The sequence below is a fragment of the Raphanus sativus genome, chromosome 6 (assembly GCF_000801105.2).
Source record: "Raphanus sativus cultivar WK10039 chromosome 6, ASM80110v3, whole genome shotgun sequence".
NCBI lineage: Eukaryota > Viridiplantae > Streptophyta > Magnoliopsida > Brassicales > Brassicaceae > Raphanus > Raphanus sativus.
Window position 1 is genome coordinate 12588401 of NC_079516.1, and position 17592 is coordinate 12605992.

Here is a 17592-nt window from a genome sequence, read left to right on the forward strand (position 1 = left end):
TAAGTGAACATGGAAAGAATCAGTTCCTGCTAAAACAGTTCAAGAGGCAGAAGTACTACCAAATTGTCTCTCTTAAGTCTCACCACTAGCGCATATATGAGCCTACTAAGCATATGTTACAAACTTATGAAAAAAAATTTATAGTCAATCAAATGCATAATCACGATTGTATGAGACCAATTTTGTTAGCTTCTTCTTCAGCTTCTTGCATTGGTAGGCGAACAGCTTAACAATGGTTATAACAAATTTGGAAGTAAGTGTTATAAATGTGTAGAGAGATGGTGACGTATAAAGAAAGAAGGTTTAATACACAAAAAGATTCAATGTAGCATCGTAAAGAAACACTAAAATAATAACCGTTAGGCCCATTGCAAATACACATACAGTAACACGATTAAACTTATATTGTTTGGTGAATTAAACAAGCGAGAAAAAAGTAAGTCCGAAAAGTAAATAAAGTACTTCAAGCAGAGAAACATAAGACCAGAACAAGAAAAATAAAGATAGGTTCATAGGAAAACTCTGATCACTTCTTCAGTCGCAACCTCTTCTGGGCAGCTTGCTTCAACCAGCTTGCTCTCTGGGAAAAGAGCTTTCTACAAAATGGAAAAAAAAAAAACAGTGTTGGTGTCTCTGTTGTAAAATCTATTAGAAACTTATCATTAAGAAAAAAACACTTGCCGCAAGCGATAGCAGTCTCTGGTTGTTGTTATGTCGAAGACGATCACGAATATCCTCCTCCTGCTTTTCCCTAGAATGGTTAGACAAATGTATTGATAACAAAAAAAAAAGAGAGAGAGGATGCTTACATCACAGAGATGATTTAAAGTCCAGAGATGTCTGATGAATTCATCCAGGATTTTGAAATCAGAGTAGCACACTTTGCAATAAAACATTCCGGCAGATTCACCAACCCTTTCAATACTACTTCCACTGCACTTCCGAAGGAAATCATGTCTTCTTGTCTCTGAAACTAATAAATAGCTTTAAGAGATTAGTTCGGTGGTTATATATATATATATAGGAAGTGGATAGAAGAGAGGTAAAAAAAAAAAAAAAGCACCTGCAAGTAAGCTATCCCAGAGCCACTCGGCAGAAGTGAGCAGGATTGACATTTTCAGAGGCCTAAAAGAATAAGCCCAAAACAGGTTGTACTTATTAAATTGTTGTTCCCGGGCAATAGTATCTCCAAAGACATACTCAGCGCCATCCGATATGATCATCATTGTAGCCGGAGCGGGATTGTCATATCCCCAATTCCTCAAATCTCTAGACATGCGCGAGAATATGACTTCTGTTGTTTCAAGAAAAAAAGAAAAAGAAAAAGGGTATAAGAATGCAAGGGATAGTTGCTAAAACAAAAGGGAATCATGCATGCGCTAGTAAAGTGTACTTAACCCTGAATGACATGTGCAACATCGATTCCAGTGGAAGAGAGGGCTTCAAGGTGGCCTTTGGGGGTTTTTTATGGTCACCATAGGCAGTGATGGAGACAGGACCAGAATAGCCTAGTTCCTTGAACGCTCCTTCCAAACTGGGACGGACCCGACGAGCATCGTAACCGTCGGGAATAGGACATTCAGACATGTTCCAACACACATGGATTTTAGCTGTCGCATATTCAGGCGTAGCAGCATAGTTCTTTCCCCACTTGCTCGTTACAGATATGATTTGTGTAGGCGTAGGGTGTAAAACCTCCTGATTTGACCAAAAAACAAAGAAAGGATTTGTAGATTAAACAAATTTAGGATGATTAAAAACATTAAATCTTAATAAAAACTTCTTTTTTTTTTTGGCAATTTGGAGACAATGAAACAATAAATTGATATAGAGAGAGAGAGAGAGAGAGAGAGAGAGAGAGAGAGAGAGGATGGTTACTTCTAGTGCATGTTTTTTAGTGGAGAGATGCTCCTTGAAACTCTTAAGGCTTAGGCAATCCAAAGAGCACGTTTTGCAGTGAAACACGGCATCATCCGCCGTGTCTGCGCTGCTGCTTGTCACGGCCGCAGTCGTCCCAAGTAGTAATTTTTCCCAGAGCCACTCTTTACGAGTGTGAACGTACAATACTGCGCGAGGTTGGACTGAATAAGCCAGAAAAAGGTTGTAAGTCGTGCGTTGTTGAAGCCGGGCCAGATCCCAATGGAAAACATCTAGCATCTGATTGGTTATCATCATCATTGTAGCCGGAGGAGGATTATCCTCTCGCCATTTCACCATATCCATATACATGACTGCGCACGTGCTTTCTGTTTCATTACGGAAAGGACAACATATTCACTATTACATAATAATCCCAAGTTCAATCTATAAACTATTTATATAACAACAACTAATTGGACTAACCAGATCTGATATGTACCACCGCGACTCCAGTGGAAGAGAGAGCTTGTAGCTGGTGGTCAGGGGTTTGTTTGTGGTCTCCATAGGCTCTGATGGAGACAGGACCAGAGTAGCCTAGTTGTCTGAACCCACCTTCTATGCTCGGACGAACACGATGAGCATCAATACCCTCTGGAACCGGACAGTCCTTCATGTCCCACCACACCGCTATTTTGCCCGTCTTCCCCGCATCGGTCCCACTCATCCTCTCTCTCTCTCTCTCTCTCTCTCTCTCTCTCTCTCCTCAACCTTTTAACAAATCTCCGACACAGATCTCTTTCCAGTTACCACCACACCTTGTCCTAGGGTTTTCTTTTTTTCTTATATATACACATGCGTGCCACCCAACTATAGGGCCTAACCTAAACCCATTTAAACTGTGGGCTTGCGAGTTCGAGGCTTTTATCTTCTTCTTAAAATATATTGATATATGTATTTTATTTATATTTGTGTTTATTTGTCAAATAACCAAAAGCAAAATTAGTTTTTTAGAAAGAGAGAGATAGAAAGAGAAAAAGGGTGTGATTTTAGCTATTAAGTTAATTTAGTTTTTTTTTTAAGTCAGTAGGTGCAAATTACGAAAAAATATGTATTTTGTTGACAATATTGTAATTACTTAATTACAATAATTATAATTATAAAAAAATAATTATAGAAATATTGCCAATATTGCCTTTCTCTTTAGATCCCTTGATTTGTGGCTTAATCAACTGTTTCTTGCTTTTCTCTTTAGAAGACTAATAATCATGATCAACTTTTTGCTTCTTAGCTGGGGATGAAGCTGGCTTTGCAACTCTTTTGGAGGACTTTTCACCAGACTTTTTAGAAATTTTTGTAGAAGCTTGTTTTTCTTTAGCTTTGGTCTCTGCTTCAATCTTTTTAGATGAGGCTTTCTTATCAGATGGCTTCTCATCTTCTGCTTCGTCTCTCTCATCTTCAGTTTCAGTTTTCTCATGGTCGTCACTATCTTCTTCTTCTGGCGCTGCATCATCTTCCTCGTGAGTTTCCTTAGCGCCTTCAGAATCAGAATCCTCTTCATCTTTGTCATATGGATGGTCTCGCTTTTTAGTTTGCCTTTTCCTCTGTGTAGTAAAGAACATTGTTCAACAGCCGAAAAATTTAAAAAGTATACTATAATTTTAGAGACAAGATACTACAAACCTTGGCTGGGGTATCTGAGGATTCTCTAGATTTCCTCCTTTTCTGTGTGCTCTTGCGCATTTTGGCTTCGTAAAAGTATACTCACATCACATACTGACGATAAACATGTAGAGCAGTAAGGTACTAATTAAAAAAAAAATACATTTTCTTGATCAGCAAGTATGACGACATCTCTTGTTGCTTTGGGAGATTCCAAAAACTCAAGCACTTTGACAGCTACTTCTTCCTGAGAGTGTCAGGGAATGAGTGAATCTTAAAACAAAGGTACAATAAATAGATGAATGACATATTCTTCTTAATACTTACTTTTTTCTTTTATGCATTTGTCAAGTTTCTCTTTGACTCGTCCTCTTTGCTTCTCCTCCTCCTCCTGGACAACAACATTTGAAAGCGTCAACATGATGCATAACAAAATAAGCATCAGCCGCAGCAAAATGGTGTTACCTCTTTCTGTGACCATACAAAGCCAGAAAACTGACCAATGTTTTTCTTAATCATCTGTGCCTGCAGAGAGCAATTTACAAACAAAACTCGTCAATGAGACATGCGCTCTGGACAAAATAAGCAATGAAAAATGTGAAAGATAACATCCGTAATAGTTTACAAAATGTGGTCAAACATTTTAAAAAGCACCTTTGCTTTCTTCCCATAGAGAATGGTGTGTAGTAAGATGAGGTTGTCGTCAGCTTTTCTCTTGGATAGTTGAAAAGCCACTGAAACAGGCCAACATCATCAGCCATACTTATTAATGGTAAATAAATGTAAACAAACATACATACCATTTGGAATCTCTCTGAGTGGTGTTCCACGACCCTGTTTAAAAAAAAACTGCTCAATTCCCAGAACACACAGATAACTTAAAGAGAAAGTAAAGTTTCTTTCTTTTTCTGTCTGAAAGTGATAACCTTTTCAATTGAAACGGACTTGTTCGGTATAGGAGTAGGCAACGAGAAACGCTTAACCTTCTTCCTCTCCCTCGTTTGCCTCTCACTACTACTCGAACCCACCTGAGATTCCACTTCCGGCGTCGTCGTCGTCTCTTCTAGGGTTTGAGTCGCCATGATGTGAGTCCAAATTAAAAAAGGGCGGGCGGGCAATTCTTTGTCTCTCGCGGCAAAACTATTCAATATATATGTACACAAAACTCGGCCCAATAATCTACTAAGCCCAGTTTAACCCACGGTGGGCCTATTTAACTATGGAGTCCACTTTTACCTCCCGATGGGCCTATGAACTTCTGTACTTACTTGGCCTAGTTAACTTACAAGTGTGGGGCAGTGATGAAGGATACGATACCAATACCATGAATTTTTTGTTCAAGGATTTATATGAAAATGGTTTTTTTCGGTACTTTTATTTTTATATGAATTTATACAAAAACTTACGAGATGAATCCTAGAAATTTTGCTATTATCTATAATTCTTGAAATTGAAAAACTTTGTCTTGTGTGATTTTTTTTAATGAAATAAAAGGTGTGTATCTTAGTTTTGTAAATATGTAAAAAAACTTTTTCTAAATGTAATATGGACAGAGCCGTCCACACACCTTGTGGAAAAAGGCAAGAGCCTTAAGCCCCTTAGGTTTTTAATCAAAATTTAGGGCCACATATTTATATAGTTCATTATTCTTTGAGTGTTGTAAATATCTGCATATATATATATATAGAACTTGATTGGTCATATATACTTTCTCTACATTTTAGTTTGGCCTCATTTTATAGACTTTAATTATAAACATATTCATGATATCTACCATTTTAGTTGTTTGTAAATATACCAAAAAAATTTATGATGAGATCATTTAAAAAAAATATTTACTTATTGTAAAAAAAATGTTTTAGAGCATCTCTAATTTGTGTGTAACAAAAAAAGAGCATCTCTAATTTAACTCCTTTTTCATTTTAAAATAGAATAAAATGGAATATAGAGTAAAAGATGTTCCAATCTAATTTTATATCTCACTACATAACGAAGTTTATTCTACAAATAAAATAATTTATTTATTTTATTTAAATGAAAAATAAAATAAGACTAAAGCATTTTTACTTTATGAATTTGTTAGAACTTAAAAAGAAGCTATTTGAAATGACTCAAAAAGAAATTACGAAATTAGCCATCCAACTATAATGCTACAATAGTAGGTCATCTTAAACCATCCATCTCACAGTTTCTTTGCTTCTAAAACTCCACTAAGTGATGGGATTTAAACCTTATTTTATCAAATTTTCTTTTCTTGTTTCTATGAGAAAAGTTAAATTTCTTTAGTTTAAAAATATTTATAATTTATAAAATGATGGCTCATGTCTAAATCTCAACAAAGTTCTTGATAGAAAAGCAAAATCATTTTTATCGTTTTAGGCAGAAAAACATATAAATTATTTGCTTTGTTTTCTTCTGTCACAGACCTACATTTATTTAGTTTGTTTCACATATACAACTCGTTAATTGAGTGGACTTTACCAAAAGAGTTGTAACAACTAGAGATGTCAATTCGGTTGTTCATGAACATGTTTAAATGGACAAATTAGTTTAGTGGACATTATATTTTTAAAGCTTGAATTGTACCAAGTCTAAATTATCCAAACCAAACTGAACCATTTCAAATAGATTTTCTGCGGGTTCCAATTAAAAAATCAATGTTAGCATACAAAAATTCATATTTAATATAATTTCATTATGTTTCGTAAAATTCATAATAATAGATACAGTATTGACGGAAAACTCGATTTACGGTTTTAGCAGAAAACTCAATTTTACAGTTTTGGCTGGAAAACTTGATTTACGGTTTTGACGGAAAAATTTAAAAACTCGATGTTACTATTTTGGCGGAAAATCTCTATTTTACGGTTTTGGTGAGAAAAATCAATTTGTAGTTTGACGGGAAAACTCAAAAACTCGATTTTACGATTTTGGAGAGAAATCTCAATTTTACAGTTTTGGTATGAAAATTCGATTACAGTTTTGATGGAAAAACTCAAAAACTCGACTTTACGATTTTGGCAAGAAAACTAGATTTACGGTTTTGACGGGAAAATTCAATTTACGGTTTTGACAGAAAAACTCAAAAACTCGATTTGATGATTTTGGTTAAAAACTTAATTTACGGTTTTGGCGGTAAAATTTGATTTTTTCTTCCAAAATAAAAACTCTAAGATTTTTATATCATTGGACCGTCCATGTCCATTTGGTTTAAACCTAATCGAACATGCTTTATTTGTGTATCTAATTTGGTTAATCTAAATGGAATTGCACATGGTCACCCATGGATAAAAAGTCCAATTGATATCTCTAGTAACAACATCATCTTCTAGTTTCCCTCCCTCCCCCCCCCCCTCCCCCCTCCCCTCTATTATGGGTCTACATCCTTCTTTGCGTGTCTTACAGCATCCGCAATGGGAGACTATAGCGTTGGGATTCTAAAAATACATGTATATATATGTGTTTAATTACAGAGTTAATTTTTTACTGGAAATCCAATATAAAAGTATCTAATTTCAAATATTCTGGATTGGATTTCCCTTAAGATTTAAAACTCAGAAATTACATATACATACATATATATACACTTTTAGAATTCTAAAACTAGAATCTCCATTAGGGTGCTCTTAGCCTTTGAATTGTTTTTCTTTCCTTTATGTTGCAAGTTACCCCGATGCGGCTACTTTAGAACTAAATATGAACTAATCAACATTTATTCTGTAGTTTGTTATATGTAAAAGCCAAATGCAAACGATGAGAAAAACTATATATGCTTTTCATAACTACGTCAAGAAACTATATATATATATATATTTAATTTGGTTCATCAGGAAGTGTTATAGAATAATAAATGTTAGTTATTATCATATATGATATAACCAACCACAACAATCAAAACGATAAGTGTATAAGAGACTGCCTAGATTGTGTTTGAAGCAATTAAAATCTTTAATCCTGTAAGTGGACCTCCAACAAAAAGATGTTAAGCAAGAAAAAAAGAAAAGATATTGTACTACATTTGCTGTACGTCTTTTACATGTACTAGATTTCTAGTTAGATATCTCGGGTATGGGAGACGTTTAGATGTCAAAGTATAACAGGTTGGCTTATCACCTAATCGGCTAATCTTAGTTGTTCTATATTATACCGGGCCTATCGTCTATGGTTGAAACTATATGTATGTTAAACTTATAAGAATCTTTTGATATTTGTGAGTTGAATCGCGCATATCTATCTTATTAAAACAAAAACATTTTGTTGGACCTAACATTTATTTTGTAAGTTTTTAAATTAAATATACTTTTATACTTTATAGTTAAACATACATTAAATCACTAATGTTCATTTCTTTATACTACTATCCATGTTTCCAAACAATATATACTTATTTCTTTATAATACTATCAATGTTTCCAAACAATATACTTACTTCTTTATACTATTATCAATGTTTCTAAACAATATATTTTACACTACTATCAATGTTTCCAAATAATAAAATAATTAATTTTAGTTATTTTATATCTATCATTTTCTCTTTAAAATTTTGTAGAAACGTCATAATTTCATAAATTGCAAAATAGTGAACTTTAAAATTTCGATTATAAGATTACAAATTATGAAACTATTACAATTTAAATCCAATTAGATTACATATCGGTCATCCATCAGTTCAATCGGTTAGTCTCGGGTTTTAGTAATTTTTTAATATGAATATTTTAAAAACATAAATTGAATTGTCAGATCTGCGGATTAACCGGTATAATCACAATCGGGTTGAATTTAAAAATACTGATTTAAATACACACTCTTTAAAAATTACCAAAATATTTATTAAATTATTAGTAAAAATTTTCATCGTAAAATATCCCGCGCTTCAAAAGCGCGGGTCAAAATCTAGTATCTTATTAAAACAGAAACATTCTGTTGGACCTAACATTTATTTTGTAAGTTTTTAAATTAAATACACTTTTATACTTTATAGTTAAACATACATTTAATCACTAATGTTCCTTTCTTTATACTACTATCAGTGTTTCCAAACAATATATTTATTTCTATATACTACTATCAATGTTTTCAAACAATATATTTTTATACTACCATCAATGTTTCCAAATAATACAATAATTAATCTTAATTATTTTATATCTATCATTTTCTCTTTAAAATTTTGTAGAAACGTCATAATTTCATAAATTGCAAAATAATGAACTTTAAAATTTCGATTATAAGATTACAAATTATGAAACTATTACAATTTAAATCCAATTAGATTACATATCGGTCATCCATCAGTTCAATCGGTTAGTCTTGGGTTTTAGTGATTTTTAATATGAATATTTTAAAAACATAAATTAAATTGTCAGATCTCCGGATTAACCGGTATAATCACAATCGGGTTAAATTTAAAAATACTGATTTAAATGAAAAAATATTTTAAATACACACTCTTTAAAAATTACCAAAATATTTGTTAAATTATTAGTGGGATTTTTCATCGTAAAATATTCCGCGCTTTAAAAGCGCGGATCAAAATCTAGTTATAAATTATTTCAAGTAGAGTTTCGAATAGCAACGTATCAAATGATAATTAACCGTGGTCTACACAAAATAGGATAAACTGAAGAATGTGGAAATTAATACTAACTAGATAATATGACCCGCCCTTCGAAAGGGCGGGTATTTTTTTAACTTTTTGGAAAATTAAATTTCCATATTTGAATTTTTTGTAATTATATTTGTGTTTAATATTAATTTAATTTAATAGAATAATCTCTGAAATAAATAAAATATATTGTTGGACATAACAGTTATCAATAGGTCATGATATTGTTTTGATATAACAGACTAAATGACAGTGGCATTTCTGTAAATATTTTGAAAAACTAATGTAAAAAAGAAAAGACTTCTTTTTAATGTGTTTTGATAAATTTTTGGAACAATGAAAATGAATATTCTTTAAGTATATACTGATTTTAAGATTAGTTTGTTGCTACATTTGAAATATTATTAGATATATCGTTATTTGAAATTTGAAATTTCTCAAATGCAAAAACGAACCAGTTTTGATTAAACTACCCGTATGTCCATTGTGTTTTTGAATGGTTAGTATTATAAAAGAGTAAAAAAAATTATTTCAGTGATAGAATATATATTCTTCTATTCTCCAATGGATACCGAGTTTTCATTCTTATGTCTTAATTTATACCTTAAAAGAAGTTATGCTGGGTGTAAATGACATCAAGTGAGGAGAAACATTGATTATGGTGTGTGGTAAAGAGAACTTGATGAGTAAAAATAAATAAGTAGACCAACTACCACTGAAAAACGTCAGTTAATATATATATTTGTTGATTAGATAATGTACTATTTCGTTAAACTATGTTATTATGATCGATTATATTGGATAACAGTTCATACAGTATTATTAAATTAGTTTCGTGGGGATTTGCTGACTTTTTTTTGAACGACTGGGACTTGCTGACTATATAATGTAAATATTATGTAACGTGGTTTTAGGTAACTGACGTGTGTGTTAAAGCTAGAGAAATGAATAGGTCCAAAAACTAATAACAACTTCTAATAGTAGATAAAAATAGGACCCTAAATTAATAGATTAGATGTTTAAGATGTCAACAAAAGGATATTTTTTGGGGGCAGTTGACGCCAAAATTAAAAACTCAATAAATAATTGAAACAAACAATAACATTACTAAATTGTTTTCTTTAAATAGCATTGATAAGGATGGGTTTAATAACCAGCACGGATCGGAGTTTTATGAAATTCGGGTGAATTAACAGAAATTGATGAACCCAATACTCTTAGAGTTGGATTAAATGTTCGACTCAGTCACGGACTCACGGTTAGGTCGCAATCAAACCTATACTAATATACTGAAAATCAGCTAAGTACCTCAATATGATAACAACATTGTTCTCTTCCAAATTAAAACCGCAAGTTTTGTGATTTTTGTCTGTTAAAATATTCGTACTGGGATCAAAACTGAACGTCTGTAGCGTATAAGGTGTTCCAGAGCAGAAGTAGAGCACTGTTATTTTAATTATAGAAACAAACTTGCGGTTGTATAGTTTTGTTAATTTCACAGTTTTCACTAGTAACTTCTCAGGTTGACAAATGACATTATTATTTTTAATGGACAGGCCTGCTAATGCAAAATACAGTTGTTACCGATGTATGCCTGCCTGCATGTCCATGCTCGATTATGGTTCTTAGATATCGCTTAGGTTACGTATTGCATAAAGGAGTATATATAATACACGTACATGCAAACTACACGTAACCTGAAACCTGTAAGTCTGAAACACGCATATCTACGTGTCTCTCTATGTGTCAACATGCATGATTTCGATTATCGACGTAGTTGATGGTATGGTCCCAAAGGTTAACAGAAAGAAGAAAAAGACCAGCAAAACTAATAAATGCTATAATCCATCCACCCTACATTCGTGAAATAGAAACATATACTCTGAGAATTTGTAATTTGTGAATCTGTGATAAGTAAACGATTATCAGGATACGAATTTGTTTGACAGAAAAAAAAAGGATATGAATTTAACAAACTAGTTACATAACTAAGGCAATTTATTTTATACAAAATTATGAAGAAAGAAAAATATTACGCACTACCGATTGCACAATACTATAAAACAGAGAAAATAGAGTTTCCAAATCAGCCTGCCCTTGTAATAAATTAGCCAACGAGAGAAAATGGGTCAAACGTCAAAACTAGTAATTTTATGTTATTTATATTACAATTAATACTTTGAAAACAAAATTAATACCAATGGCAGTGAAGTATTTTTTGTTGTTCTATGAAAAACGATGTTTAATCGCTATTTCTATCACAGTTGATACTAGTTCTTTTTTTTTTATAGTAGTTAATAGTAGTTCTTATGTTAGCTAAAATGTTTTCATTTGATGCAAAATTTAACGCTGGTTGTTTACAAAAAAAAAAAAAATTTAACGCTGGCCAATAGTTTTCTCTACCGCCAACAACTTATACTGATACTAGTATATCTTGCTACAGAAAGGAAAAATAGCGAACTGATCTACCGACATTGGTTAATCTTAATCTATTAAAACAGAGTCCTATTTTTTATCTACTTATAAATGTTGTCACTTAAATTTTGGACCTATTCATATTTTACTAGAAATAGATATTAATAAGATCTTTTTGAAATCCCATTGGTTTACTTTTAATATTTCAAATTTTCCACTCCTATTTTTATGTCTAACAACATTAATTAGTTTCATCCTAACTACTATATATTCATAAAACTTTCACCATTTATATTTTTTGAAACTATCGATATTTTATTGTATTTAATTGTTTCTTATTTATATTTGCATTAAACTTTTCAAAGCCTAACATAGCTGTTGTATATGATAACAATTAATAACTACGTACAATCTAAAATAGATCACTATATATTAATAATATCGAATAAGAAATCTAAAAAACAAGATTATAAAATTACACAACATAAAACACTAAAATGTAAACCATATATATATAACGTTTATGATAATATCAAAGTTTTATATTTATAAAAGAAAAATATCCGCACGGACGTGCGGGTTCAAATTCTAGTATTTTTTAAAATTTGGTTCTTTATTTTTTTAAAGAAATGGTTACTTATTTTTTTCTACCGAAGTAAATTACAGAGCAACGTACTATTTTTTGTTCTTTAATCTTGTGTGTTTCGAAGAGGAATCAAGTGTATATTTTAATAAGAAAACGAAAACGGTGCATCCAATAAAAGAAGCGACAAAAGTTGGAGTACGAAAGCACAGGTTTAGAGGAAGTGGTGGCGCACTGGCTGTCACATGGGCTGATTCATAAAACTGTACGTCCTCAGAGAGATGGCACGGACCCATCACATTAGGTCGACTTGCTAACACCGTCACATCATGGCTCACTGTTATATTATACCTCACGCATCACGCGCTGCGTGGGCGAGAGAGAGAGTTCTGGAGTCTACTACTTTGGCTGGAATAGAATGTTCTTTGTTGTTTTGCATACAATGCGAAGACATCACTAGCTGTGTTCACTGTTTGCTTACTACTGAGAGCCGGACCCGAAAAATGTTTTGGCTGTACTACAACAGTATAATTTCTTTAAATTAATAATCTATAAATTAATATATAATAAAAATCTCTATAAAATAATATAATTTTATAGTCTTAAATTGAATTTTGGGTTCCATTAATATATCGAAAATTAATATCTTTCTAAACTAATAAAAAATATAATTTTTGGTATAGTCTCAACATTATTAATTTATAGAGGTTTTACTGTATATATGTGCAAATACTCGTATTGCTTGTTTGTTTTCTCTTAGCATATCGATCTAAATTTTTGATATGGTGTATCAGTATGTATGTTGTTCGTATTCAGATAATTCATAAAACTAAACTGGATTATCCACATTGTATAAAAGTAATAAAATACAGTTTTGGGGGAATTATTTTTCTGTCAAGTCATGTAATCTCACAATTAAAAAGCCATAGGATTCTTAATTAATTTTATTTAATATGGTTGATTGATACTACGGGCCACCGTATAATTTCTACAAACACATGATGGACAACAAATTATTTCAGAATAAATAGTCATAAACTTTTAGGAAAAATAAAGAGTTAATCATAACACAATTCCTTTGTCAAAATAATAATAATCATAACACAATTGACAAACACCGATGGCATGAATAAACTAAGGAATCATTTTATTCGTGCAATAAATGGACCAAGCTATTTTGATAGATGCAAGATAAAGTGTACTTTCACCTAAGTGACCTAACTATTGATATTTATTCACCGATAATTTATTTTCTCTTTTTAAAAGGTTATTCTTTTAATAGTGAGAAGGATGAAAAGAGCTTTATACTATACAATGCGGTAAGTGGTAACAAAAGGGGCATATTTGAAACTATTTAAGATTTACATGTAACTTTGAAAAAAGCATAGGGAGCAGTTGCCCCTTCCCCTCTCGAGTCTCGAGCAATGTGGCTCCGCCACTGGAAGTGGGACTATCGATATGAACTCTAGAGTTTGTTACACAAGACAAGACTATTATTTTTGGCAAACGCCTAAATGGTCAAAGATGCTATTGATATCGAGGATATGCATTTGGTGTAGTTGTAAAAAACAAGCACTGCAAATGTAATGATAAATGGTATTTTATTAAACAAGATATCTGGCTTAAACTAATCGTATAATAAATGAAACGTAATTAATTATTTGTTTCCCGAAGACTGTTTTTACATATTTTTATGAACGACATACTAAATTGAATTTGTAATATAAACTGTTCTGATTTGATTATGGTTATAGCCTTTAAAATAACCAGTAATTACCGAGTGATCACAGTAAAAAGAAAACCGCATGCAAAGAGAGACAGCAAAGGCCGCATGTAACTGCTTAATCAAATTGTTCAAAATATTTTCCATATACTCTTTAGCATTCGCAGTTTCTTTGTTACATAATGGAACATGCGTTTGGATTCTCGTCGCTGAATATCTGAGGGCTATATGCATTAGGTGGATATGCACTAGAAGGATATCCAGGAGGAGGATATGCATGAGGAGGATATGCATGAGGAGAATATGCACTAGAAGGATATGCATTTGGAGGATATGCATTAGAAGGATATGCATAAGGAGGATATGCATGCGGTTGATAGGCATGAGGCGGCATTGCCACACGCGGCGGCTGGTAATAATAGGAGTAATATGGATTCTCTATCTTCTTCACCTCCACAACTTTTCCCTCTTCCTCCCCACCACCGCCATTTCCCCCGGCTTCACCTTCTCCTTTGCTGCCGTCACCTTCTTTCTTCTCTTCATCAGTCTTTGCTTTCTCGTCCTTCCCTTCCTCGCCTTTGGACTCTCCACCGTCATTTTCTCCTTTCCCTTCTTCCTTCTTCTCAGCCGCTTCTTCAGGTGGCGGTGGTGGTGGTGGATCAATTTTCATAATTGCAGCATGTTTTCCAGTCCGCTTGTAAATGTGTTCTACGAGCTTTTGCGGTTCAAACACTCCTTTCACCGTCACTTCAGAAGCTTTCAAATCGGATTCAGCAGATTCCACTCCTAAAAGTTATTTGTTTCAAACAAAAATGAATAATAAAATATTATACTACTAAAGTGAAGGGCTAAATACATTTTGAGCCAACTACATATAGCTAAAAAGGATAACATTACACATGCTTTCAAAAAGTTGGAATGACTATAAATAAATAAATAATACATGTGCATGTGTTTTAAAGTCGAAGCAATATCATCTAGATTTGAAATTGCATGGACCAAATTTGATACGACTAAAGAACTAACGAAAGCTGGTAGTCAAAAAAAGAACTAATGAAAGACAATATAAAGTTGGTGACAAGTGGATGACTATGCAAGATATTGAAACGTTTTATCTACCGATCATAATTAAGACAGACAAGAAAAAGAGTTAAAATCCCAGGAAAAAACATATTTTTATTTTAATGATTACTTTTATCACTTTTTCAGTAAATTTCCTTAAAGTTCGAAGTGTTGCTTTCACAAATAAAAGCCAAAGATTTTTATTTTCGGAAAAAATACTATATATGAATGTTTATAAAAAGTTCAATATCTTAACTAGTATATATATAAGATAATATAAACGAATCAGTAGAAAAAACTAACCTTTCATTCTCATGATCCGTTTCTTGATCTCCGTCGCACAAGCTTCGCAATGCATGTGAACCTTGAGGACCACCGTAACCACTACGGGAGGCTGATATAAAAAAATCGCCGGTTTTTTTTTTTTTTTTAAACGACTACTTAACTCATATTCCATATATGTAAATTAAATAAAGATATAGTTTATATCACTAAACCATCAAATAATATACCAACCCAATCAGTATATACCCCAATGTGAATTCACTAGAAATTTAAATAAAACGACTACTTAGCGCAAATCTTATACATGTAAATTAAATAAAAATCTAGTTTGATCAGGTAGCGTAAATTCCATAGACGTGTTTTCCAGTGATACTAGATCACTTAATTGTTTTTGTGATTGAATTCTATTGACGTTAAAATAAAATTAAATATAGGAGCCAAAAAAATCTAGTTATATCATTAAAGTATCAAATGAAAATATATCAACCCTACCAGTACACACCCATGTGAATTCACTGGAAAGAGAGAATATTCCAATTTTAACTGAATGATATGTTAATTATTAGTTACACTAAATAAATAAATAATAATAACAATAATAATAATAATGATAATAAAAATATATGAATATTCATTTAATTAACCCCCCCCCCCCCCACCCAAAAAAAAAAGTAACCCATAAACTACCTTTGCTTTTTTGAAATATCAAAATTACTAAGCAAAAAAACTACGATAAAAAAATTACCTCCACTTTCTTTTCCTCCACTTTGGGCTTCTCCTCCTCCGCTTTCTTCTCTGGTGGCTGAGATGGTGGAGGAATAGGAGAAATAAGCACCACTTCACGGTGGGTCTTCTTTTGAACTCTGGCCAATACTTTCAATGGGTCAGCTTTTTCTCCCTTCACCACCACTTTACCCGCTTTACAATCAGTCATCACATCTTCCACTCCTAAATCAATTAAACAAAAAAAAAACACCAAGATTCAACTCTTATTTTTTATGTCGAATACATATAGATCAAAATCTTACCATGTTTACTAAACAGAAATATATACTTTGATTCTTTTATTTATTTATAATAATAACACTTAAAGCATAACCCAAACGTTATGTTGATGTTGTCCTATATACAAAATCTATAATGAATATTAACTATACTTATACACCAAATTAACCAAAAACTGTAGTTGGCAGAAACAAGATATAGTTACAGTGATTTACTTATTTGATGCTTATTTTTAGTATGTAATTTTTTAGAAAAGAAAATCAAACGGTAATTTTTTTGTTTAGAATGTTTGTTTTGTAATTGTTTTAGTTGAACCAGAAGATTAATTTCATAAAAACAGATTGTGATGTAAAAGCAGATGGCAAATTGGATTTTGTGAAAGTATTCCATAGAAAACACGAAAATGTCTTATTTTTCTTTATAGAAGATTACATGTAGATGAAAATGCAAAAATGATAAAAATATGTATTTTTAGATATAGTACATATTCTTCATACATACCTTCGAAACCTTTGAGGCAACGGCGGACTTTTCTTGCACAGCCTTCACAGTGCATGTACACCTTGAGAATAATCTCTTGCGGTGGTGGAGGTGGCGCTGGAGCTTCCGGCGCCGCCGGTGGAGACTCATCTTTGGAATCTTTAGTAGCTTCTCCTTCTTGAGTTTTCTTCTCGGAATCTTCTCCTTTTTCCTCACCAACCTCAACTTTCTTTCCTTCTTCTTTTTTATCCTCCTCTGGTTTGTTCTCCTCCATTTTCTTCTCCTCTGGTACTTCTTGCTTCTTCTCTTCCTGGAACCAAAGAAATAATTAGTCTTAGTTAGAACAAAATTATTATTATTCATTGAGATTTGAATAGATGATATAAGAGTTTGGGATTTTCTTGAACCTCTCCCATTTTTGTTTTTGGTTAAGTTTTGAGTGTTTCTATGTTCACAAAAAATCGCAATGCCCAAAGAGAAACTTATAAATCTCTCTCACGCTTTCTATCTCCCTCTCTCTCTCTCTAAAGAACCACTTGGGTGTTGGTACAAAGGTGGAACTGTGGACCTCAAGATCTGAAAAGAAATGTAAATTATTTTGTTTTATTCCCTTTTAAACATGACTTATACGTGAATCTGTTTGAAGTTAATTGATTACTATTTTAGTACGTAATTTTATATTTCATTCAATAGTTTATCAGTCAAAATACACTTAATACTCACGCAATATGTGTTTCTCTATATATGTAATTAAACTGTCAAAACGCAATTCTAGTTCTCGAGATTGATAGGTAATGGATTGCCTGCCCACTCACGTATTTTTTTTCTGGAAAAATATAAATACATTAAAGCACGTAATTTAAAAAATTAAATATTAATTTTTTTTTAAATACAGCATGTTTAATCAATGGT

At 32.2% G+C, this 17592-nt stretch overlaps 3 protein-coding genes across 5 annotated transcripts; all 3 read right to left on the minus strand.

The window, feature by feature from the left end:
* Positions 1-326: 326 nt before the first annotated feature.
* On the minus strand, positions 327-2673 carry LOC108807823 (uncharacterized). 2 transcript variants are annotated; one of them, XM_056990094.1, is made up of 7 exons: positions 2344-2673; positions 1879-2246; positions 1399-1698; positions 1064-1294; positions 810-973; positions 682-741; positions 327-596 (listed from the first exon to the last, which is right to left on the minus strand). In XM_056990094.1, the coding sequence occupies exons 1-4, from the start codon at positions 2582-2584 to the stop codon at positions 1262-1264; spliced, it is 942 nt and encodes a 313-aa protein (XP_056846074.1). In that variant the 5' UTR covers positions 2585-2673; the 3' UTR covers positions 327-596; positions 682-741; positions 810-973; positions 1064-1261. The 2 variants fall into 2 exon arrangements, with proteins under 2 accessions (XP_056846074.1, XP_056846075.1); XM_056990095.1 differs by lacking the exon at positions 327-596 and having other exon boundaries at positions 676-741; positions 810-967.
* A 344-nt stretch (positions 2674-3017) lies between these two features.
* On the minus strand, positions 3018-4519 carry LOC130497110 (DEK domain-containing chromatin-associated protein 2-like). 2 transcript variants are annotated; one of them, XR_008936133.1, is made up of 5 exons: positions 3985-4519; positions 3847-3910; positions 3683-3766; positions 3541-3605; positions 3018-3461 (listed from the first exon to the last, which is right to left on the minus strand). XR_008936133.1 is itself a non-coding variant. In XM_056990096.1 (4 exons), the coding sequence occupies exons 3-4, from the start codon at positions 3598-3600 to the stop codon at positions 3117-3119; spliced, it is 405 nt and encodes a 134-aa protein (XP_056846076.1). In that variant the 5' UTR covers positions 3601-3766; positions 3847-3910; positions 3985-4513; the 3' UTR covers positions 3021-3116. The 2 variants fall into 2 exon arrangements, 1 of the variants encoding a protein (XP_056846076.1); XM_056990096.1 differs by having other exon boundaries at positions 3021-3461; positions 3541-3766; positions 3985-4513.
* Positions 4520-13975: 9456 nt separating this feature from the next.
* On the minus strand, positions 13976-17272 carry LOC108811451 (heavy metal-associated isoprenylated plant protein 7). The gene is made up of 5 exons (XM_018583497.2): positions 17088-17272; positions 16702-16990; positions 15941-16143; positions 15214-15304; positions 13976-14634 (listed from the first exon to the last, which is right to left on the minus strand). The coding sequence occupies exons 1-5, from the start codon at positions 17094-17096 to the stop codon at positions 14024-14026; spliced, it is 1203 nt and encodes a 400-aa protein (XP_018438999.1). The 5' UTR covers positions 17097-17272; the 3' UTR covers positions 13976-14023.
* Between the last annotated feature and the right edge of the window lie 320 nt (positions 17273-17592).

Coding starts and splice junctions, on each gene's coding strand:
- LOC108807823 (XM_056990094.1), bottom strand. CDS start 2,584: ATGAGTGGGACCGATGCGGGGAAGACGGGCAAAATAGCGGTGTGGTGG. Junction 2,247..2,343: donor GGTGGTACATATCAGATCTG/GTTAGTCCAATT, acceptor GTAATGAAACAG/AAAGCACGTGCGCAGTCATG. Junction 1,295..1,398: donor TGTTGCACATGTCATTCAGG/GTTAAGTACACT, acceptor TTGAAACAACAG/AAGTCATATTCTCGCGCATG.
- LOC130497110 (XM_056990096.1), bottom strand. CDS start 3,600: ATGCGCAAGAGCACACAGAAAAGGAGGAAATCTAGAGAATCCTCAGAT. Junction 3,462..3,540: donor CCTCAGATACCCCAGCCAAG/GTTTGTAGTATC, acceptor TTTACTACACAG/AGGAAAAGGCAAACTAAAAA.
- LOC108811451 (XM_018583497.2), bottom strand. Junction 16,144..16,701: donor TTGCCTCAAAGGTTTCGAAG/GTATGTATGAAG, acceptor TAATTGATTTAG/GAGTGGAAGATGTGATGACT. Junction 14,635..15,213: donor ACGGATCATGAGAATGAAAG/GTTAGTTTTTTC, acceptor AATAACTTTTAG/GAGTGGAATCTGCTGAATCC.